This window comes from Vanacampus margaritifer, chromosome 8, assembly GCF_051991255.1.
Source record: "Vanacampus margaritifer isolate UIUO_Vmar chromosome 8, RoL_Vmar_1.0, whole genome shotgun sequence".
Lineage (NCBI taxonomy): Eukaryota > Metazoa > Chordata > Actinopteri > Syngnathiformes > Syngnathidae > Vanacampus > Vanacampus margaritifer.
In genome coordinates this window covers 20,134,255-20,159,807 of record NC_135439.1, presented here as the reverse complement: position 1 = coordinate 20,159,807, position 25,553 = coordinate 20,134,255, and the positions used below count along the sequence as shown (strand labels likewise).

The following is a 25,553-nucleotide window of genomic DNA, read 5'->3' as shown; positions in this document are numbered from 1 at the left end:
GACAGCGATATCAAATGAGCTGAGCGGTTTTTATTGCAGTGTTTTCTTCAAACAGTAAATTTAAAATAAAACACGAATGGTATTGACTGTAACAACTGACGAACGAGAGAACAAGGAAATCTACAGAAGTTTTGTTTCAAAAATACAAACATAAACTTGACTAACACTACAATGACAGAATGAATAATTTATTTTCTTTACAAAGCATCCCATTGCTTTAAATCCGTCGGTTTATTTGCTGCGCGCATTGAGCTCATTTAAAATAAATTATGGTGTAAATTGGCTTAAACGATCTCAGGAATACTGCTAAAAAAAAACTGTTTAATTGAGTTTAAACTATTCAGTGCATATATAGTGAATATTTAGAGCATTTCCACATTGCTTATTAGGAGTATTTATCACACTGATTTTTCACTGAATAACCCTGTTGCATTAAAGATATTTGTGTACATTATATACAACCATGCAGCCACATCAGTGTTGCTATACGGTGCATGGTTTCACTTGTGCCTGCATTAGTGTCAGTCCATGTATCAAACACAACTAAAAAAACAATTAGCACTTTCCTCACAAAAACCAAATCATTATCGCTCATTGATATTCCCGAGCAATATAATTTTAAGATAATGATGCAAATTGTATTGTGTTTGCCTTCAATTGTTTCATCACTGTGATAAAGGGTGTCACTTCTGAGGTGTGACTTGGAATTTTTCAGTGTAGAGAAATTTTCTGTTTTTAAGCGCTTGTATCCAAATTATCTTCTTTCTTTGCACTTCAACTGGACTGGTGAATGTGAGCGTACCAGTTTCTGCCTTGACACAATAATATCAAATATTAATAAGGACGTATGAAGCAATATTGCCATGACAACAAAATTTGTAACACAAATAAATTAACATGCCTTTTCTAAACTTAACACAAGAAAGTTAGCTTCACAGCCTAACAACAAGATCACCTTGTATTCAAAACACAATTTAATAAAGGCTTTTAAACGTATCCAAAGGCTTCAGGGCAGCCCTTAGTTTAATTTCAGTCCTTACCCGAAGAGAGCCTGCTGTGTTTTATTTATCCTTCGCAGCTCTCTTTTTTAAACACCCAGAAATATCTCCGTTGATGTAGCTCTTTCCAGCTTTCTTCTATTAGTGTCCAACACCACATGGTCATGTGCACGTTTCAAGATATCCAGTGTAAGCAAGGTCAAAATGGGACATGACAGTGTTTTTTAAAGTATGAACAAATAGTCCCTTTGTTATTTCTTCACCTTCAGCTACGTGGCAAACTGTTGATAAAATGCAAGTTTGACTCTCTCAATGTGATGGCACAACTTGATGGCCGGTCCCAGCTTCAGGTCCATACACTCCTGCACAGTTGGCAGGTTGAGTAGCAGAAGAGCCTGTCCGTCGATTTCCTACGAGCATAAGTTTGGCTGTTGTTACAGCAGATTGGAGTTACCCTAAGGAATTTACATGTGCATGTATCTCTTACTTGATCCATAAAAATGCGTGCAAGAGGTGCACAGTCAGTAGTCCTGATGAAACGAACCACATCAGTCACACTCCACTCGAGGGGGCTGGTGTCCAAACACAACTTCTGAGGAGGTTCCGTCTTTGACGTCTGCAAAATAAATTCAATGAAAGACGCATAGTAGTGTTGTCCAATCCAAAACTGAAGACTCTTAATTTAATGAGCAAAACATTAGTGACCACGTATTGTATGTACACCAAGTGACAACAAAATTATGGCCAATAGCACCATGAGATCTTGTGCAGAGCAGATTTTTTTAAAATTATTATTGTACAATAATAATAATTATGTTCAGAAGGAATTGTTGCAAAAGGAAAATATGGTAATCATCCTTTCACTTTGACATACAGTTAAACACAAAATTATCATACACAGGCAACAGTTATCATTTTGTCGGAAATGGTTCCATAAAGTGGCAAAAGGCTGTAAATTACTTCATCAATTTTTTTTAAATGCTATTTTCATTACTATATATATATGCGAAAGAGAAGTTAGATGGTTAGATGGAGGCAACTGATTCGCTGTGGCGACCCCTGAAGCAAATAAGCGAAAACAAAAGAAGAAGTAAAACATCCTCATACCATTTCTCAATGCATGCATATCCAATGTTGTAAAACATTTTTATTATGATTACGGTAGTTCCCAAAATACTCTGGAATGGTTCGACTGTTTTCTCAAAACGGACCATCAAGGATATAAATACTTTTCATAATGTTAAAAAAAAAATCCCCTCAAAATCTGTCACACAACTTGTTCAAGTATTCTTGTGTCATTTCAAGCCACTCTACGTCAGATTAAAACAAAAATGGGGATAATTTAGTTAAAGTTATGAATTAGATGGGGAGAGAATGCAAACTTTTTGTGCAATATACCTGCAAAATTATGTTACAACTCTGGCTCATCAACAACCACCGGTAGGTCCCAACTGAAGGACCTCACTATTAACATTGTTTTTTTTTAGAGGGATGCTTACATCTGGTGAAATGTATTTGCCATTGACTGGTCCCTGAAGCTTCTCTCAGGGTATTAAGATCAATATTTGTGGCTTCATATGACATTTGAAAAGCGATAACAATAGCATTTTATACAGATCGAGACTCATACTCCAAGATGAAGTGTAATAAAAACACTGGCTGGTTAATAAACGTTTCGCTTCTCATCTGGTTGTGCTCTCGATCATCAAGATATTATCGTTGGCTGTTGGGTTTACAGTACAGTACTTGGATTGTGATAGAAGATGGAAAGTGTATGACAATCACACAAATCTCAGAAGAATTCATTGGAATATGGTATTGTTCGAACATGCTAACGGCCAAGAGCCAACATTCAACCTGCTTAGCAACAAGAATGTTAAAGATATAGCAATATTACATCACACTACAGCCATAAACAAGATGTTTCTTTTTTACTACCTTTGGTGACGGAGGGTGGTTCTCGTCATCGGAGAAAGACGGCGAGCGGGGTTTCCGCCGCCGCCGCGTGGGCCTGGGCGTTGCAGGCGGCGATGAGGACGGTGTGGGAGGCTGAGATTTTTCTACCGATTGTTCGGAATCATCTTGGAGATCATCTTGTAGTTCTGAGCCAGAGTCTTCACTAAGGGAGTCATCTTCATCAAGATCTTCTTCTTCACCACTTCCCTGTGAGGCACAGACAAGAAGGTCATTGTTTTGTTAGCAGATATTCAATGACAGCGGGGCACATGAATTAAAATGATCAGATAATCATTTCACTAGTGTCTACTGCAGTGTTCAGGCCTAACAAATAATACATTGATATCATTTTATTTTGTAGTTTGCCCAGTAGCAAACATTGATTGAACAAAAATCAAACAGGAAACAGTATGTCCAGTTGGGACAGCACAGGTCCGTGTGTGAAAATTTAGTATGCGGAGTTCCACAGGGATCTGTGCTGGGCCCAAAATTGTGCGTACTTTACAAACTAAAGTTTGTCCTATTTGATGATACAACAATATTATGCTCTGGCGAGAATCTCAGAACATTGATATTAGAGATTACAATTGAAATGTATAAACAAATAAAAATTGATTTGCCGTAAATAAATTGTCTCTAAATATAATAAAAACAAAAATTATGTTCTTTGGGAAACGTCACATAAATCCGGAAATTCAAATTGATAATGTCCTGATTGAAAGAGTCTATGACTACACATTTCTTGGTGTAACTCTTGACCATAAAATATGTTGAAAGCCAAATGTTTCAAAAATCAAAAATGAAATTTGGAAAAAATGTGGCCCTGATGATTAAATCTAAATATCTTCTCGATAAGAAAACATTGCGTACCATATAATGTGCCCTTGTATTACCACATTTAATATATTGTGTTAAAGTTTGGAGAAATGTATATAAGAGCAACACAGAAGTTTTGTGTAAAATACAAAAGAAAGCTATCAGGAAACATTGTAACTCTGAACTGAGGGATTATATTTTGTTTTTGTCATCAGTTTGAGGTTCTGTCGTATGATAAATATGTATAACTAAATAGTGGAAAATAAGGGGTAGGTTCATTATAAGTTGTCTGAACTTCTACTTACTCCTTATTGAGCTTATTGAGTTTTTTTTAACTTGATGTTACTCAAATAAATGAGAAAAAAAAATCGTGGCAGTTATCTTGATCGTGACTTTTTGACTGGAGTCTCGTCTGACCGCAGTTTATATTGCCATCACTTACAGTTCTCACACACCATCCCAAAATAATTTTCAATTAACACACTAAAACATACGCTACACAAGTGACGTCACACACGCGGCGACTAGATTACAATTTAAGCATCTTAGCACATTCATACGGGTCTGTGGAGACTTCAATCATCCTTTTTTCATCATATCATTATAACAAAATATTTTAATGACTGTGATTTATGTTAATGTACAGCACTTTGTTATAGTGGCAGGTGATAAACTGTTCTCGAGATAAAGACGAAATGAACAGTATGTACACAGTACGGTTTTAGTTAAGACCAGGCCGCAGGAAAAAAGTTCCTGAGTTTGTGTTACCTGTGGAGAGCCAGCAGGTGTGTTATCTACAGACGTTGACGAGCGTCGCTTTTTATGGACAAAGAGCTGCTTCCTTCTCTTCCTCTTCCTCCCTCTTCTTTTCACTCCAGCCTCGAGGTTTGTGTGGCCTCCAGGCGGGCGGCCCACTCGTTTGCTCTTCTTCTTCCCGTAGTAATACGCAGCTGGCAAGACAACACACCCTGACTTTTAATTGTCATCGTTTGAGTGCTGTTGAGAATCTAAATGAACGTGCAAAACAAATAGATATGACATGAACGTAATCAGAAGATTAGCTTTCATGCAAAAATAATTACAGTGGAGCCTCAAAGGTTGAACACAACCAAGTGCTATTATAATATGTATACACTATTTCTGCTATCAGGGTGGGTTGTAGCCTATTCCAGCTGTCTTTGGGCGAGTGGCGCAACTCACAGGGGCACATATAGACAAGCAACCACTAACATTTACACCTATGGACAATTTAGTATGCAGTGAACCTAGGGCTGCTCGATTATGGAAAGAAAAATAATCACGATTATTTTGGCAATAATTTAAATCACGATTATTCAAACTATTATTTTTTGGTACAAAACAAGAAAAATTTTAAGCATTTAAAAATATTAGGACCAAAAAATTGCAACACTATAATTATGTAAGTTTTTTTTGGGGACCAAACAGAAGTTCTAATAATATATATTTATTTATTTATGTTGGCAAAAACTTGAAGTTGGAGTACAGCACTGTGCAGTAGGACAATAATTTACTTTTTGGTACAAAACAAGAAAATGTTTAAACAAATTAAAAAAAAGAAAAAAAGAAATACAATTCTTTGAAACACTATAATTATGCAAGTTTCTTTTGGATGAAATTATTAAATTAGTCATTTTAAAAGCAAAAAAAGGTGCAAATGTATAAATTTAAACAACTCAAAAATTTGTATTAATAATCTTTTCTTTTCTTTTTTTACGATTACGCAGATTTTGTAATTATGGAGTGTAATAATTGAAATGGTAATTGAATTTTGATTAATTGCACAGCCCTAAGTGAACCCAACATGAATTTTGGACTGAGGGAGGGTCCTTTAAATGCTCTCGTAACTGGACTCTCATAAGGCACGCTGATGTCTCGATTGATGTGACACATTCAAACAGTTCCAACTCTGGTGCAATTTTAACAACGAACTTTCGACTCAACTTTAGTGATTCAACTATGTACAGTATGTCTCCACTTACTGTATTTTGTCTTGGTGAGGACAGAGCAATTTTCTGAGCAGCGCTCCAGAACCATGCGAGGTCCAAAGAGGTTGGGACAGCACTCTAACTTGATGCAGGTCTTCCTGCAGAAGTCGGCCACACGATCTGCCGTGCGGACTATTTCCACTGTGGCTCGGTAGCTTTTCCCCTTGTATCTGAAAAACAAAGAGAAGCACATGTTTACGTCCACATTTGCAGCTGTGAGCAGTTGTACTACTCCTGCTAGTTGTTGTAAAGGTGTGAGAGGAGCTGTAAATGAAATTTTCTCTCACTTGGCTTTGAGTGTCTCTCCATTGCCTTGCCAGCGACTCTCCTGATCCAGCTGCAACTCTCTCAGCACGCGGCTTGGCTTGTACGCAGAGTTGATCAGAAGAGTCAAAACCTGCACAAACAGTCAAAAATGCAACACTTAATGTTGCTTTGGTGGTTTATTCTTTAGTTTTACACAATATACTGTATTTAGTGAGATGCCGCTGTATGGAGGTACTTGTAAGGTAAATAAGGACCTTTTCTTCTTGACATATTCAAATTTTTGTTTTTATTTCAAACACATATAAAGGAATCTCACAACAATTCAGTGATAAAAAAAAAAAACCAACCTCTTTTATCACAAGGACACAGTTTCCAGGGCCAATGAACTGAGGAAGCTCAGCTATGCGTCCCTTGTTAAGATACGGCCCGGAGAAACAGCGATGGTTAAAATAGATCTTGGGACAGCAGTATTTTCCATTTCCTGGTCCTGTAATGTGGATTAAAAAAAACACAACATGCAAATGATTAATGCATGCAACAAACAGGAAATGCATTTTGAGCTTTGCCAATGATAGATTTCACTGACCAGCCTCTGGCTGATTTGCCATCTGCTGCTTAACCGTGTCAGGTGATGACTGCTTTGGCAGAGCTCTGCTGCAAAGTGAGGCAAAATGAGTCAAACAAGAAAGTTGATTCAGTTGGAGAAGTTCAGGCATGCGACTCATACTCATAATTATACTCACTGTTTTTCAGGCTGCACCACTGCAACCTTCCTCTCATTTTCTACTGAAAAATAGAAAATGAGTAGAGATAAATCAAGATTTGTTGTGTTGGTGTTCCCTCACTTTTCGCGGGTCAAACATTCCACGCCAGGATAGGCGAATTTCGGTGAAGTAGAGACTTTTTTTTCCCTCCAATAACCCCTAATACTGTCTGACACCTTAATGAGCATTTCATGCTGAGTTGTAAGAGCGGCCTCAAGTAACTTGTTTTTCTACTTCTCCTGAGGGTGCACGTGCATTGAGAGGGGTGTGTGTGGGTGTGGGTGTGTGTGTGGGTGTGTGGGGGGGGGGGGGGGGTAATGAGACACAGTGTAGGTGACAGCATGTAGGGGTCTGTTCTAAAAAATAGCTCAACAATGATGGAAGTCTGTCTCGATAAGAAGAATTAAAAGAAGAAAAATGGCAACATTTTTAAAACTTATCATGGTACAGTTTTCTTAATTTATCATATATACTATAGTTTGTTTAAAAATGTAATAGATTGTGTTGAATGAGAGAAAGAGATGTTCTCAAATATTACGATAAAGGACAAAAATAGCAGCAAAATTGAATGGGGTACTCACGGGGGGTTGAGGGTTGGGGGTTGATCGCATAAAAAAACACGAGGCAAACCGAGGTGTATGATTTATGGATTATGAATAAAAATCTGCGATAGAGTAACATGTAACTGTTCTGATATCTGCTGCTGAGTACTTAAAAAAACAAAAACGCTACTTCGCAGGTGAGCGTGGAACGTAACACCCGCAAAAAGTGAGGGATCACTGTAAATACAAAAAAACAGCTTGTTTATAATAGGCCCTTTTTTATTCCGTTCTTTTTGTATTCAAAATACAACAGTGTATCCTTTCCTCCAGATCAGATTTCAATTGTATATTCAGCAGCAATGCATATTCACAGAACATCCCATTTAAAACCTGCCACGTCTCTAGGTCTCTCAAATTATATCGGATTATATTATGTTGTGTAATTTACTGCGTTAATGTAGAAGAAGGTAATGTTTGTTCTAGGTCTGAGGAAACAAAATACAGTATCAATAACCACAGTTGAAGCTGTTCATTGATTTTGCAGGAAAAAAACGTATTAAGCATAGCTGCACATTGGTTTGTGAAGGGATGCTTAGTTTACCTGCGGGCTTGATGGGGTAGACAAGTGGATATCCGTTTGTTTCACACCAGCTGACAGGGAAGATGTCCAGAGAGTCCACATGAACTGTCAACTCAGGCATGGGCTGTTTTAAACCTGAATAAACACGCACAAAACATTGATGCTGAGTGAGCAGTTTCCTATAATAGATTGTTTTACTATGTTACATTCCACACTTAGTTTCTCCTCCGTGAGAGATCAAAGCGTCAAGACTCATCTTATAGCCTCCTAACACGTGATAATGCAGACTAATAAAAGCATTTTACACCCAGGAATCTTTCTTTCAATCCTCGCGCTCACCTTCCAGGCTGAGCCAAATGTATTGCCCTTTCACCCTGGTGACTGTTGCCACGTGAATGTTCTCTGGTGACAGCGGGTTCACAGCCTCCAGTTTCATGGACTCTTTAAAGCTATGTTCACATGTCTCCTGGTGGAGAAAGGAACAAAATAAAAAGTGTTTTAGGCAAATAAGTGGATGACATATTTTCTGTCTGTTCAAAAACATTAATAGCCTATGTTGTTTTTTTATGCTGTTCTTGCATCTGTTAGAAGGGAAATTTCATACTGTATTGCTCAAGTGTGTTTCTGCTTACAAGGCCACATCTTCTTCAGTCTTTACATAATAGCTAAGTGACAACAGCAGCTAGCAATAAGCTACACATTTGATTTTCGCTGGCACTTCACTGGTAGATGTTAAAGCTGAGTTTGACTTACAGTGGGGAAGCAGTGCTGAGGAGCTGCTTCGGCCTCACACTGTTTTAGGTAATCAGCCCAGTCAAAGTCTGGACCCTGGTAGCCTGTACATGACACGTGATAAACAAAAAGGAATTATGATGGATTGTTCAGAAAGGAATAACAATATGTGTTAGACAGAAATTTGATTCCAAGAAAATAAGTGTGATTGATCTAATCAGGTGATGTGAGTATGAAGGACAACATGTCACAGAGCAAACCTGATGGTGGGCTGAGAGGAAGTCCATTTTTAAGACTCCATTGAGCAGGAAAGATCCCTGGACTGTCTTTGTGGCACAGGAAGGAGCGCCCTGAGCTTTCAGACTCCTCAATACCACAAAGGTCATCCATTGTCACCAGGAAGTACTGCTCATTGAACACCTAGAGATGGCAAAAACATAACTTAAAAAAAAGTTTTCTGTTCACCTCATTTTGGTTAAAGTTGTGCTAATTCAGTGCAAACATTAGAAATGAGACTGATTTGATCATGAAGTATGTTACCTTGGCGACAGTGGCCGGCCGGATAGAGATGGGTGCAGCAGGGTCGACGGCTTCCAATTTCATTCCTTCTTTGAAACAATGAGTATCAATGCCAGGCTGGTCCTGAGACAAACACACAAGGACATATTTAGCAACACACACTAGAGATTTTTTTTTGTTGAGAAATATTTCCAAGAACCCTCTCATAGTCCTAAAGCCAAATAAACATAACTAAGTAGGGATGTCCAATACGTTTTTTTTTTCAGACCAATACCAGTACAAGAACTCAACTCTTGAGGAGTCACCAAAATCAAGTACAGATGATGACGCAAGTATTTTTGATACATCAAATTCCCCTCCCCCAAAAACAGTGACCTACAAAGACCAATATTTACCAGTATAGGATTTTGCATGAAATTAAAGGCAATTTTCTATTCTTCTAATTTCTAGTTACTGATCGTAAAACAGCCGTGGCACGTACCGATACCTGGTATCGGTCTCTGCCATCCCTAACTATATGTACTCTAAATGCCCCTGGAAATAAAACGTTTACGATTTTCCAAATAACATGATGATAACAAATTTATTTTATTTTTAATTTTTTTGGGGGTGGGGGGTTTGTAATGTTATCAGAATGAGTCAAATTTCTATTTTAAGATGACGTTGTAATATCATGTTTTGAAAATAAAGGTTTTACCAGGGAAGAAATTAATATTTTAACAAGTGGATTTCAAAACCACAACTTTGTACATGCCTTTTATTCTGGAAAAGACACAGTCCTTTTCTAAAAAAAAATGTATTATTCTTAAAACAGAAAAAAGAAAAAAAAAGAAAAAATATAGGCCTTCATCATATCAGAGTTTTCATTTGGCACAAATCTAAGGTAGAGAGCTGCTGGTTATGCACTTTCTTTTGTGAATTATATGACACAATCCACTGCAAATTATTTTTCAAAATAAAGCTTCCCACTTTAAGAGACGAATAAAATCAACACTCATGTAAAACTTAACATAAGGAAAAACGAAGAACAGTTAATGCTGTCAGCACCTTATTGAGCTCTGCAGTCAGAGCTTCATCTTGAGGAAGTTCCGTGATCCTCTGCCTCACCTCCTCCCACTCTTCTTCTGTTCGCAGGGCCAGCAGTTCTGAAACAAACAAACAAATCAGCTCCAGAAAGCCAACTGCTCACGTGTATATACTGTATATCAGGACAAACTAATAACGTTTATTAGAGTACTCGTGTACTGTTAGGTCCATGCACTTAAGTAAACAACACAGTTATTAACAAAATCCAAGTCGAGAAAGTACAATTTTAACACCAAATCTAGGTTTGAAATCGATTGGGCCTGAAGCAAAAGTGTGGCAAGCTGTAGAAATAGTCTGCAGAGCGTGTTTTAGTTTAATTATTAACAATGGTTACTCTCTTAAATACTCAAACATAGATAACTGTTTGCTCTGTCAAGAAACAGTTGAACACCACTCTCATATGTCATGATTATTCACAAATTACAGTACGACTAAAATGGTTGATTGAAATAAATCTCTTAAGCTAGTAACTGACATTACAGCTCTCATAAACATTTACTATTGTTCTTATCAATTTGGTAATGACCACAACTAGAGCGTCTCTCAATGGAGCGCAGACCTCGTTTGTGGAAAAACAGTGTAAATGCTTGATTCTTTCAGCATTGCGACAATACTGGCACGGTATCCACCATTGATAAGCTTTGCTAGAGCGCTAACATATTAGCATACTGAATTTCCTTCTTTTGTTTCTAAAAATGAATATCAATCTCAAGCTTCATCGTCCGAGCCACTAACCAGAAGGAGGCCTGAGGGCGCAGCCATGCTCTTGAGCCCAGCCTGGTGGGTGGAGACGTGGGTGGAGGTAAAAGAGCCAAAGGGTCGCGGGTGTGTCCGGGAGTTCCTCCGTGCCCATCAGCCGGAGTTTCAGCCTTCCTCCGACATTCTCTTCTACCTCAGCGGCCCAGGCCAGCCCCGGGTCAACGCAGTCCTGCAGCTCCACGTAACAGCCGGCGCTCAGCAGCTCCATTGGGTCTCGACCATGCTGAGGCTGAGGAAAGGAGGGAAGGGGTTAAATGAGGAGACGAGAGCGTACGCACACAAATGCAAATGGCCACACAGTGAGACGAGGTAAGGAATTCACACTGGGAGAAAATGTGCTGCATGACTAAATTGCAGAAGTCAAGCGTGGCCAATGAAAAAACAAACATTTCACTTCTTATTGTGCACAACATACAGTAGATGTATTTTTATGATTTGAATGTTGGAGGCGCAGCACAGTCAGATAGTGGTTAGCTTGTCTCCTTCACAGTTGAAACGTCACAAGTTCAATTTGTGTGAGTTTTTGCCAGCTTTTTCTTTAATCCAGTCACTTAGCATTTACAATACATTAGCAAGAGCCCTGTAATACTTACATCAATTTAAACAATTTTTTTCTCACAAATTTTGTGAAATTTAAGGACTAATTTAATTTTAATTACCGGTATTCATTTATTCATCTCATTAAACAACTGGTTAGTTAACTTAGTGTCAATTAAAATACAGAATTTTGAATATACATTAAAAATACATTAATTTGATTACACAGTTGGTTAATTAATTCTAATTAAATTAATTATGAATAATCAACTTTATTTATAGAGCACTTTAAAAAAACAATCACAGCTGTAACATTTTGTGCATAAGATCTCACACACATACACACAATAATAATAATAATAATAATAATAATAATAATAATAATAATAATAATAATAATAATAATAATAATAGATGAGCAAGTATCAATACTAAGTATCCGTACTCAAATTGGTGGGTGAGACCAGTATCAGCCGCCCTCTAGTGGCTGTTTTATGATCAGGAACTAGAAATGAGGAATTAGAAGAATAGAATATTGTTGTAAATTTCATGCAGTTTTAAGGAAAATGCAATATTGAGATATATATAGGTGTTCATTTAAAATGATCTGCCATTGTTTTTTGGGGGAATTTTATGTACTAGTGGTATTAGTTTTGGCATTGGTGACTACTCAAGAGTTGGGTACTTGTACTGGCGTCATTCTGAAAAAAAGTGGTATCAAACATCCTTAATAATATAATAACTCATTAAAATTAAATTCCCTTAAAATAGGTGAGTTTTTATTACCATCGATTACAAATAATACGATAGAGTACAATTAAACTGTGAATGAATAATCATTTCTATTTATTATTAATAAAGTAATTTACTAACATATTTTAACTTTTCATTTATTTTGTTTTCATTATTTCATTTCCTCTTCAAATGTTCAAGGAGCTCTGTCCATTTTAAAACACAAATATGTCCCTTATGCTAAAAAGTTTGTCCATCTCTGCTTTAAATTATCCATCGGTGCAAATGTCAGTGTGAAAGGTTGCTTGTCAATGTGCCCTGTAATTGACTGGCAACCAGTCCGGTGCACCCAGCCTCCCACTCAAAGTCAGCGGCCAATAGAATGACACATGCAAAAAAGTGTTTCTCTCACAAGGGCATTAAAAATATGAAACGAATGACTGATGTGCACAGTGCTGTAAAGTGCCAATAATGCGTGCTAAAAGTGCATCTTACGGTAAAATCTGTCACCTTTGATTTTTCCTATTACTTTGTCACATAATAAGACAGCACTTTAATTGGAAGCAATTTTCAACAAGTTGTCAAAGTGTTCAAATCAGCAGTTAGAGGAGAATGTGCTTGGCATAGATGCACACATGTGAGAGAAATGCTGCTCAAGCTCATGTTGAACGGCAGCTGCTGCGGTTTGCTTGCCTTACCAATTCCAGCAGGTTGGCAGGCGCGCTGCACTCCTCAGCCAGGACTTTCTCAAGTAAAGCCTCCCAGTCCTGGTGCCTCTCACGCACACCTGTGGTGGATCACGCATATATAGATATATTAAAAAAATAATAATGTGTTAGTACCCAACTCACTTTGTTTGGACTTGCTCTTAAATCTGCTAGAGGTGTAAAAATTACCCAATTGATTATCAAATTAATCAACAACTATTTTAATAACTGAATAATAGTTTAGAGCCATTGTTTAACTTAAAATTGTCCCAATCCTTTGATTTCACCCTTTTTTTAAATTATTTTCTGATTTCTGAAGTACTTTTTTACTTTGGAAAACAATGCCCAAAACAGCAGCTCAATCCGTTAAAAAAAAAGTAGGTGGGTGCAACATCAGTTCCTATAATGTGATATTGCTTAATTGTCGTTTAGTTTTTTTTAAATTATTATTTTTAATCTAAAAAATCGCAATTATATGTTCTATGCAGCTCCATTAGTCTAAACACGGAATTGTGATCAATATTGCATTTGTGGAATATGAATAAAGCTGCAAAATCCAGCCGTTTTTATCCATCTCAGAGGGCGGCCATTTTCCCACTTACTGTCGACCGACAATGACAGCACAGTCGCTCAGGCTCAGGTTACGACCAATCACAGCTCAGTTTGGAAATGTCACATGACCAAACTCAGAAAATAGGTGAGCTGTGATTGGACATTACCTAAGCCCTGCGCAACTGTGAATTCATTTTCAGTCTATAGCAAGGGGCCAAATGGCCGCCCCTGAGATGGATAAAAGTTGTGTGCCACCATTAATCTAAAAACATAAATAAAAAAAAAAAAACAGTCTCAACACAGTCTTCCCGCTTCCCACTTATGCTGCATTCGAGGATGGTTGGAAGTCGGATTTATCCCAGTTGGCTTTTCCCAGTTCTGACCTGAAAGCGTTTGAGGCGAAAGTAAACAACCAAAATGGTGGATAGTGATAAATTGTTTTCTATTTTGGTCCTCAAAACACATTTTGACCTCCAGCAAACTCGCCTTTTCGCAATTTTGCTTCATTTATTGTTTTTATCTTATTTCATAAGCATTCCATACAGTTCAGTAGTTTATATGCATGAAATTATACTCATGCAGGGAGATAGAAGCATGCTGTCACATAAATTGTGTTACGTTATGTCGAATATTTCTGAATGAAGAAAGCTATCTAGTTTCTACTCGAGTAAATTGTGTTTTACCATTCACGCCATTGTAGAATGACGTCACATTCTAGTCGGTCGCAAGTGGGATTTTCGAGTTCAAGGGGGCGTTCACGTACACACTTCCTGGTTTGAAGTCGGAAAAGGTCGACTTCCCACTTTCCTCGAATGCAGCATTACTATCGACTGAAAATGACAGCACAGTCGCTCAGGGCTCAGGTAACGAGTTGACCAATTATGGCTCAATTCCAGAAAACAGGTGTGCCGTAATTGGTTGTTACCTGAGCCCCAAGCATCTGTGATGTCCTTTTCAGTGGCCACCCCCTGAGATGGATTTAAAAAAACAGCTGGATTTTGGTGCTCAACAATTCCAAAGACATTATTAATCAGAATGCCATGTTTAGAATATTGGGGGCTTATATACAGTAACATATTACAATAAAGAAAGTTTTTGGGTTGACTTGCGGTTTAAATTAAGAACAACAAAAAGATTCCAACTTGATCTCACCGTCAGGGGCCCTCATGATCTTGCCATGCTGCCGGCTCCATCCTAGCGGGTGCAGGTCAGCCGTCATGGTGTCACACCAAAAGTCAGCGCTGCGGTTATCCTGGTATCCTTCGTAGCGGAGCAGCAGCAGCTGGCCGCATGTTGTGATGATGCTGGCCACCCAGTAAGGGCTGTCGGCCTCCGAGCGCACGCACACCTCCAGCTTCATTCCTGGAGTCAACCCTGTCTGCAGACCCTGGTCCACCTGAGACAAGGACACATTACAAATGTGGACAGTTCGTTTGGAGTAGCCTAGTCTGTAAGGACATCAGCTTGGGGAGAAGAAGACCCGTTATGGATCAAGTGTTACTTGCTCGAGCAGTGCTAGCCTGCTTCCTGAGCTCTGCCAAAGTGCCCTAAAGCAAGGCACGGACCAAACGGTCCACTGCTAGCCTTAGTGCTGAGTATATTTAAGGAGCATGTGTAAGCAAAAACACTCATTTAGAATGTTAATGAGTTTCCCTAAGGACACAATAAAGCATTTCTTCTCTTGCTGCTTTACAGCAGGTTGCAAAAGCTGCTTGGCTAAATAATGAAAAGAAAATACGTGCACAGAAGGCACACTAGAAGTGATCAAGGGAACATTCATATTCAGGGGGGGGCTTCGGTTTACAGTGGTTATGAACAGCACACAATGGACTTGTTTGCCTCCTTCCAGCATGCAAGCCAGCTTTGCTATTGTTTTACATTTTATTATTTAATATTTATGGCCTGTGAAAACAACTGTCTTACGACTAGTGTTAATTTTATCAGCCATTTTAGAATTTTGTCTCAGTTTTAGTCCAGTTAGTTTTTAACAGTAAGTCAACCTCATTCCATTTTTATTTAGTCAATTTTTAGTCGACTAGTATAAATCTAGCATTTTAGTCTTTATTTTAGTCCACGAAAACATAATTTTATTTGTCTAGTTTTAGTCAACAAAAACTGTCAACATTTTAGTCAGGACAATCATTTTACTCCTGTATTTTTTTTTGTCAGGAGATAATGTTGAACATTTTGGATCTAAAACTATTTCACATAAAATTTTCTCTCATCTTTTTGATGAAAAAAACGACAATTACAGTATATCAACAAGTGGCTACCTCCATTCTAGGAGATAGTAAGTTAGCCAGCATTAGTTAGCGGTCGGAATAACATTATTGTTGGAACGTTATAGCCGTTGGATTAATGTTACCTTATAACTATAACTACTTCTTTTTTTTTTATACGTTCACAGCTTCCTGTCTGTCCCATGTGTTTGTGCATGTTGCACTTGCTAGCTGCAGATTTAAAAGGGGGTGTGTCACTGTGTGTCACAGGACAGTGTCGCAGTTACAGATTAACAGAGACAAGATTTTACAAAATCATATAATATTCGTCTCATTTTTGTTCATGAACTAAAATGAATGTAGATTTTATTAAGTGAAGTACATTTTCGTCATATCTTCATTAGTCGACAAAAATGCATACTGATTTAGTCCCAGTTATTGTTTATTAATGAGGGTTTTAGTCCAGTGTCTAGTTTAAGTCCGGAGAAAAATGTGTGTTGACGACGAAATTATTTTTGTTTGGTTTTCATTGACGAAATTAACCCTACTTACGACGAGTAACATTTTTCCACAACTAGCATCCTCTTTGCCCTAGTTAGTTAGTATTAACCTTACTTGTGAAATGCTTTGTTGCACTAGTAACACTACTCACCCATAAATTCTGAACCATGAACCAATTGTTCACTCTTAGTGGAAGACGTATCAGTATAGAGCTACCTCTTTATTGAAGAGAGATTGTTTCTTAGTAACCAATTTCACTAGAGGTAAAAATACATTGCCATGCCAACACAAGTGATAGCATTTTGCGAAGCACACACATCACCAGAAGATAAAACAAACATCAATGTAAATTTAATTGGGAAAATGAGAGTCTTGTATGCTGCATTCACTCTTGCTCGTTTCTAGAGGCACTTTTTTAAGAGGAAGATAAGTAGGGACAGAAGGGAGGGCAGCAAGAATAGAAGGAATAAACTGCACAACATGTTTTTTTAGCTTGGTGAGAACTATTGACCATGTGATATCAGCGGCCTAACTTGCACGTGGAAAGTATCTTGGCACAGATCTCGTACAGTGTCTCATTTGACATAACTTACATGAAATAGTAGTAACCTATTTCCAACAGTCATAGCGTGTGTTTTGTCTGCGACGCTTCCAGTCGTTAGTTTGTTGTTGTTTTGTCCAATCAGATTTCAGCTTCTATATGTAACTTACCATGTAAATCTAATTTTCCTAAAGCCTCGAGAATACCCAATGATGGTGTCCACCACATACAAACAGTTGAAATGTGTGTGTGTGTGTGTGTGTGTTTTTTAACCAATCAGATTTCAGATTCACCAAAAAAGGCCTGCTAGCTGTCGTAGCATTTTTTTCGACCTCTAATTGGTTAAGCTTGAAATGCTCACCAAATATATTTTGATTACTATAGCTAGCTATAGCGAGATGGCTAGCTATAGCTAGCAGGATAGCTACTGTAGATAGCTTGATAGCTTGATTGAATGTTTTAGTTTTTCAAGCAAGTTAGGGCTCACATGTTTAAAAGCATGATGAGGCACAGACGCAGCACCGGTTTCCTCCAAATAGTCATCCCAGTTGAAGTCGGATACATCCTGTGCAAAGTCTCCATCTGGAACACAAACACACATTTGTTTCCTTTTGCAACCTGCTTTCTAAAATGTGATATTCCACTTTTCACTGTGCTGTTTACAAGAGAAAAATTCTAAATCCTACCCGAATCCAGTGACTGCTGGTTCATGCTGGTGTGATGTCCTCGTCAACAGAGATTAGGCCCCCTGGAGAAGAATAGAAGAGGATTCCAATCTATCAAATGAATAAGGTCATGCCCAAAAAACAATCCCCCCCAAAAGTCACTGATTTCTCATTTAGATGAGACGTCATCATATGTTCCACCTGCAACATACTGAATGACACATGACTGCGCAACTTGCAACCTTAAACATGTTTTCCATATTTAAAAAAAAAAAAAAAAACGTGTACATGTGTAGGTGCCAGTGTGTACTAGTTAGCCCCAAGGACAACGTAACCCATGGGTCTGTTCTAAAGTTAGCTCACAAGCAGTGATGGGACACTGTGACTTGCCTAAAATTATTAAAACAGAAGAAGAATGTTAACATTTATTTATTTAAACTTAACATGGTATACATTTCTTAATGTACCAGATATTCATATTTTTTGTAAATGAAATTGATTGTGTTCAATGTTAAAAAAAATAATAATAATAATTTTAAATGCTGTTTTTATTTACTCAAATATTTCCAATAATAACATTACGGAGCTGTAATTTTACTTCCGTGATAGTATTTTTGCTCATATTTATCATACCGTCAGAATCTAATATTGGTCCACACCTAAACAAAGTTTCCATGAATCCGGCCAGATGCGTCAGTTCAAATGAAATGTGAAATTTTTGAGGATACATCCCTGTATGATACATTTTATCATTCATTTGTGATGCATATTTTACTGTTCAGTGGTTAACACATCTACAATTGCTATAGTACATAAAAATGGGAAATATCCTGTCCAGGCTAAACTCTACTTTTTTACAACCTTGACGTGAGCATTTGAAACCGAGAGAGGCTTGACGTTAACATGGACACACATCAAGCTTTGACACGTCAGTGTGACCCGCGGGCCGCATTGTGACACACACATGAAATCAAGTTAATTCAACAAGAGCTGCGGTGTGAATGAGGGGAGCGCTGGGCGGGACCGCGACTGCGAACGGGACGCTGGTCTGTCACAGCAGCTCCATTCAGGCGACCTGTCAGCCTCGTCTTTGTCACACGGGACGTCTCTATTAAGCGGGGCCCACGTCGCACACCACCCCTTCTCAGCCCCCCCACTGCCACGGTGACCCCCGTGCTCCACCATGATCTGCGCCGCCTTTCACCCCCGACCCCGCCCTCTGTCTTTTTACCCCCCCACCGGCACATACATACACCAGAGGATCGCATTGTCCATAGGGTCACACTCCCTAACGTAAGAGTGGAAAAAAAGAGCAATGGAATAGAACTAAAGTTGACAGCCTCTATTCTCACATCTGATGCTTATCTCATTAATGAAAGCAAAGATGCTTTAACACACCACTCTCTCTAGACATAAATGCATCAGTCCTAAAATAATATAACATGCACTATATTTATATGCATGAAAAAATAAGTACCACACTAAATTGATTAAATCATCCTTTTTTTTTTTTAATCACATAAACACCTTAAACTGACCATGTTGTGACGTTGTTTATTCAATTGGAAAACAAATCAACTCACAAGTGCAGAGACAGACCGATATGCTTTTTTCCCCTTGGGCATCTACCGATACCGATTATTAGTCAAGGAAGCCGATAACCAATATTTGCAGCCCATATTCAATTTCAGTAAAAAGGAAAATATTGTCCTCAAAAATTAAATAAGAATACAAACTCCTAGTCTTGACTTTGGAGAAATGTCTTTAAGTATTTTATCTTGGACAGCAAAAAATTCTGTTTGAAAATTCTGTCAAAAAGTTCAGGGAGCTCAGCATGTCTTAAAATGTTAAAACTTAAAACATTAGATTCCAACAGTTTTCTACAGTAAATAAAGTTTTCTAAAATGTAAAAATAACTGAAATGTAAATCGTGACACTTATCTTTCGGTTAATTTCAAACAAAAGGTGCAGAGAGTTCCCAGGGTCAGCTGAAATCTAAATCTTATCAACAGTAAGATTTAAAAAAAAAAAAAAAAAAAAGGCTCATGTCAGTATTCGTCAAAATGCCAAATATTTGTGCCAATAATCGGCTCGGCCGATAACTGGTATAAAATAAATTAATGCGACAGCTGCTTCAACAAATTAATAAAAGTCTAACAGATGAAACATAAGAAATTCTGTTGTGATTTTCATTGTCAGATTGTCTATTTTAATTCAATGGTGAAACTACTCTGAAAAGGGTGTCTGTTCTGTACAGTATTTTTTTACAATGCCTCTCATTATCCTAATTACATTCACCTTAAAAATAATAATGGCAGTGAGTGCAACCCACAAGGACTTCCTTTCGTCAAGTACGAATGCGCAAAACATCATGTACATCATAATCAAATCATGTATATAAAATATTAGCCTGCTCTGCTGAGTGCATTTTTTTTTAACAGTAAATGAAAGCAAGCCATCAGAATCTTATTCAACCCACGCTTATCATACCAGTCTTCACTTATGTTTGGCAACCAATCATTCTTGGAGGACTTCCATGGTAGTGTCAACAGTTGACAAACTCCCGGAACATTCTGTGATTTCTTTTTTTCTCTCCTTTTAGTGCCACCACAACCACAAGAGTCGAGTCAGGTCTGTTGTGTATAAATCATAAGCTTCTGCCAGGTAGCAAGTAGCAACAAGACACTTTTCTTCATTAAAATTGAACAACTAAATTAGATGAAAAGCATATCATCACCATCTAGCGTGGCGGAGGGATGACATAGTGTGTCCAAGGAGCGAATTGCAATCAGTATGTAAACAGAAGCATGAAAATGACCATGTATTTTTGCATGTAAACACACCTGCGATTATTTGCTGACTGCCCTTTTCGAAAACTATCCTTTGCGATTTTTATTTCAAGCCTTCCTTCTTTTAGCCTTTTGCAGAGCAGCGCCACTTTGGCTTACGCGAACACACACACACACACACACACACACACACAGACAGGAAGAAAAACAACTTCCCCTCTTTCTTATACAGAACAGTAAACGGTGTGCATGGAGCACAACTACCAGCAGCCTACCAATCTCAATCTCCGTGCACTACCTGAGACTGACCGAGCCTGAAAGAAAAAGGGACAATTCCCACCCCAACCGGCATTTCTTTCCCCCTATTTTTTCTTCAACAACTCAAGCGCTCAAATGTTACAAATTAAATTCTCATTGGCACTTGCCATGTGATTAAGATTTGTGCAGCATCCAAAACCACTGAGGTCTCTCAGCAGCAGGAAGTGCGACATGACGAGCGTCACGATTATAGACAGCCACAGCGTTTCTTGGAAATGAAATAAACATCATCTCATCATCATCACATTTAATCAGTTGTTTCTTTTTTTAATGAGTGAATACTTGTTTCCTCTTTTTATTGATGTTTTACTTTCTACATGGAAACGACCGGTACCTCATTTGTGACTGAAAAATCTTTACCTGTCTATCACTTTGAGGTTCCTATTTAAGTGTCACTCGATTTGAAAAAGAAAAAAAATCTATAGTGTCATCTGCATGGTTAGCCAGGAAGGTGCAGATTGAAATATTAACCAATAGTTGATTAACTGAATGTTAATTATGTTGATTATCCGTTAAAAAAATATTTAGTTGTATTTATGGGTGCTTGCTTTCCCCCCACACTTTGGGTTTCTGTTCCCGGCAAGTAGAAGCCATGTAAGTCTCAGGATCGAGCGTTGGCCTTGGTTGTCATAATAACAAAAGCCAGATTCATCATTGGCCAAGCAGTATGTTGGGGCGGTTACGTAAGCTAGGTAGGGTCAGCCCATAGCTCAGCCCAAGATCCAGGGTGTCTCAAGTGTATTATAATTTTTGATCGATAGGATATTTTGATAAAAAGCATATTATTAGAGACTTGGGAATTGCTATGTGTAAAATGTGGGTAAAATACTAATGTCTCCTTTAATTTGAAAACGTCCTTTACCTGTGGAATCACTATTTTACATGTCTTCCTTTCACATAAAAAATGGGAGAGAAATAACACAAGTATGTTTCAAAATGTGTCGAGCGGACAATGGAACTGTTCCCTTGCGAGTCCCATCAGAAGAGAATAAATTGAGAAACATGTTGTTTAAGCAATAGCAAGTTATAACAGACTAGAAAACTCCCGGAAATGTCAACAGCGAAGAAAAGCTGAGCGCCTCAGATTCACATTATGAAGGTATGAAAATTCAGGGGTATAAATGATTTGTTTGTTGGGTCAAATCAAGCAAACACTAATTGAAGTCACCTTCTTATTGCCTTTATACAAGTGTTTGACAATGGAGTGAATAGGGAAGCATGCAAGAAAACAGTGTCCACGGGGAATTGAATTGAAAATATCAGTTAACCACCTTCTGCGACTTTGTAAGTGAAGGCAGCCTTTATAGAAAACTCCTCAGTTTAAATGCCATCTGGCCATGTTATCAAAAGCGTGAATAAATGAGCTAGATGTACCATGTGATCTGGATATGCGCAACAATGTCCACTGTTGAGCAGAAAATCTCTCTTCAAGGATAAATAAGAAAAAAACTCAATCAACAAGCACATACTGAATATTTCTTTAAATAACTCTAATAAAAGGAATTGAAACGGTTGAAAGCATGTATGGTGACTTTTTAAATGCACTGAGTGTATTCTGTCAGATGTTGTTAATACCATAAATCAGCGGATCTCAGCTAGTGGGTTGGGACCCAAAAGTCAGTTGTAGACTCATTTTAGCTAGCTAGCAGCTAGTGAATACAATTACAGGTATTTGTACTCAGATTTTTTTCAGGACAATAATTACCAAGTGCCCACATGTAACATACAATATTGGTATGAAAATGTTATTCGCGTATGCTCTAGCTACTCTGTAAACAAATACAGTGCAGTCCAACCTTTGGCTAGCTAAAGTCATAGCTAGCAAAATGCTTTAAGTTTAGGCGGTATGCCAAACTCATTTGAAACTGCATTTAAAAATCATATGTAACATAGATAGTGTGATATGTACAGTATTTTCAGGCTACTTTTAAACAACAACAAAAATGTGTTATTGTTCTTAACTTCTATAAAATGGGTGGCAAAATCGCAACAATGGAAAGATGCAGATTCCAGGGTGACTGGTGGTAGTAATCTCATGGATTTTTGAGTGCGCAATCATATGAACACTTATCTGATCAAATGACTAATACACTTTGGACGAATCAAAGATTAGATTAAATAAATAGTAGTGATAGTTCGTTAGAGGCCATCAAATGATTAATGATTTCCTGAGGAAGTTTATATTCCTTGGGTGATGATCATGGTCTGGTTCTTTTTTTTCATGCTGTTTGTAATGGATACATTTAAAAAATAAACAGCAGATTGAACATTTTTCTTTGGGGAACTGAATTTAATATCATAAATTTGAGTTCATTTAAATTAGGTATTAATTTCTACAGGCATTTAAGTTGACAGAGGGAGGCTTGCGCTGAGATTCAAACCCAGAATCTTAGAACTGTGAGGCAGATGTGCTAAACACTAGGACTAGGTCAATGTTTAATTACCACATTACTACATAGGGGTCAAAAAAAATAATTGTACCAGCATGGTGAATGGATGATTCAAATTAGCAAAGTCACAAGGAGCATTCTTGCTGGAATTTTCTAAAAAAAATAATAAAATAAATAAAAAACACACACAGACGTCATTTGCACTTCAAATGCCTCTAAAATCTTCCAAAAAAACCCAATTGCTGACTAAAGTATATAACCTATTCTACTGCCTAAAGGTGTTTAATGTGCACTATTTACATTAAGTCCAGTTTTTAGGGCAAGTTACGCAGTTTGAGACATCACGGTAATTTTAAGGCACTCACTTGGACGACATCAAAGAATTTCAGCCCATATGCGCCTTTTTGTGGGTATTTTTAGCTGAAACTTGCCAGCTAATCAAACAAAAGTTGACAGAAAATTGAGCTTTTATGGGGGAGTACTGAAATTGTATTAAGGTAACAGCATTCCTTGAAACTGATAGCAACAGTTAATCCAAAATGTCAAGTAGTGCTGAGTTTTCAGTTTGGGATTGAATGTAGAAACGATAGATTTCGCAAGCAAATGCGACTCGCCGCACATCGCTGTAGACCAGTGTACAACTGAATGTGCAGACATGAGAATATTTACCGTTGGCAGGCTGAAATTCCAAGGATACACTTTATAAAGCAAATTTATTTCTCTTATCCTATTTTTTTTAATCCATACTTTACAATTGCAATTTTTCTGGGCTACAACAGAGTAAAGGCATTTCAATTGCGTTGAGTGGTGTCAATTGACATAATACGCTAACAAGTAAACTTAGTTACAAGCTCGATAACTGAATAAATTATGCTCATAAATCAAGGTAGTAACGTGCATCTTACAAAAGTGACTACTGCACAGCCCTTACATTTTTTATTTACCCTAGAGGTGTACTCACTTTTGTTGCCAGCCTTTAATTGGACATTAAAGGCTGTGTATTGAGTTACTTTTGAGGGGAAAGTATATTATACATGCTGTAGACTGACTTACATGTGGAAAAGTGTCATTTCAGGGGCACCTCAATAAAATATATAACGAAATACATAATTTGCAAAAATGTGATGTTTGTACTCACTTTCACTATCGTGAATAATTAAAATTGTCATTTCACTATGTTTTCCCTACTTTGCGGATCAGTCAGGTTGCACAATGGGGAAGTTGGAGGTCACAATTGGCGGTTGCAAAAACACAACCTGAACATCATCTGCTTCTTTACAAGCGCCGACAAAACATTTGGAATTGGAAGAACATTTGACATTATGACTTGCCCAACACTCGACATATTGTATTATGTATTATGTAAGACTGTTAGAGCTATTCAAGGGCAAATGTCCTTTTACGTGTCTTTAGGAGAAGTGCACTGTTTCCCACACTCCAGTGACGAGATGAGAAATTAATGGTTGTGCGCCGCCGTAACTTTCACACTGATGCGTGCTCGACGCATGGCCGCTCACGGGCGTCTCGAGAACGAAGATGAAACGTGTGCATAATGCATATATGTGCGAATGTTTATGTGTGCGTAGAGACTCCGTGGACGCGTGGAACGAGCGAGTCAAGTTACTGCACGTCACGGGCTCCCAGCAATAAGAGCGAGCACAGGCTGACGAGCAATAAGGAGGCGCTTTACACGACCGAACCGGACTCGTCTTTTTGAGAGACAGGAAAAAAGACGAGTGCCACACCGCGGCGCAAAGTACAAACAGGTAAATGTAACAAACAGTGCGGAGTACGTGAATATTTAGTCACCGAATTCGTCTCTTACCGTTAAGTAGTTTTTCCAAGTCGCTTTTTTAGATGCCGATCCTCTCACCGCCTGTCTGCTCGCTAGCAGTTGTGTGAAGTTAGCCTGATTCAAACACTTACTTAGAGTTTACTACTTTCAAAATAAAAGTATAGTACCTGCGTAAAGGACCGACAAGCAATAGAGGATACGTTTGGAGGGATATTTCCGGTATTACACGCGTGACGCCTCGCTAGCTTGATGCACTTCTGGTCCACGACCTCATTCCAATATGGCACAAACGGCTACTGCGCATGCGCCTTTTGATATGCCTCTGAGCCCGGCTACATCACGCCGACTTCCATCTTCACACAATAAAAATTTCACACAACCGCAATCCACGGCAACATCTGGAACACGCACAAAAGAAAAGCGACAAAAACAAAAACATACCAAAATAAATCTCTTTTTTTTTTAAGAGATGTGTTATTTCTCATGTTTAGAGAAGTATTCCCATCAATCATGAGTGTGTTTAATCCCCAGCGGATGATTGGGGTGTAATAAATTACCCTTTATCGACCCACTTTTGATTTGATTTGAACTAGAAATGCACGTGTCACGAAAAAGCTTTTCGTTTCGTAACGTGCAATTTTTCTGTCACCAGGTACGTTCACGAGTTTCTATTCCCAACACTATTTGACCAACAACCCAAATGTTGCTCAAGAAAAAAGCTTCACGTGACAATCGATTGGAAACGAACCAAGAGAAGCTCATTTTAAATGGCAAATGTTGCA

At 38.0% G+C, this 25,553-nt stretch overlaps 1 protein-coding gene across 4 annotated transcripts; it reads right to left on the bottom strand.

Moving 5' to 3' along the window:
- Positions 1 to 10: 10 nt before the first annotated feature.
- sfmbt1 (Scm like with four mbt domains 1) lies at positions 11 to 24,974 on the bottom strand. 4 transcript variants are annotated; one of them, XM_077572844.1, is made up of 21 exons: positions 24,802 to 24,974; positions 17,501 to 17,562; positions 17,302 to 17,396; positions 14,706 to 14,949; positions 12,993 to 13,081; positions 11,002 to 11,254; positions 10,228 to 10,325; positions 9,202 to 9,303; positions 8,922 to 9,081; positions 8,683 to 8,765; positions 8,269 to 8,395; positions 7,951 to 8,064; positions 6,787 to 6,829; positions 6,630 to 6,694; positions 6,391 to 6,530; positions 6,064 to 6,173; positions 5,771 to 5,946; positions 4,539 to 4,720; positions 2,937 to 3,161; positions 1,486 to 1,614; positions 11 to 1,408 (listed from the first exon to the last, which is right to left on the bottom strand). In XM_077572844.1, exons 2-21 carry the CDS (start codon positions 17,523 to 17,525, stop codon positions 1,268 to 1,270), a joined length of 2,601 nt encoding a protein of 866 aa, XP_077428970.1. In that variant the 5' UTR covers positions 17,526 to 17,562; positions 24,802 to 24,974; the 3' UTR covers positions 11 to 1,267. The 4 variants fall into 4 exon arrangements, with proteins under 4 accessions (XP_077428970.1, XP_077428971.1, XP_077428968.1 ...); XM_077572845.1 differs by having other exon boundaries at positions 6,787 to 6,826; XM_077572842.1 differs by having other exon boundaries at positions 6,630 to 6,697; positions 24,802 to 24,973.
- Between the last annotated feature and the right edge of the window lie 579 nt (positions 24,975 to 25,553).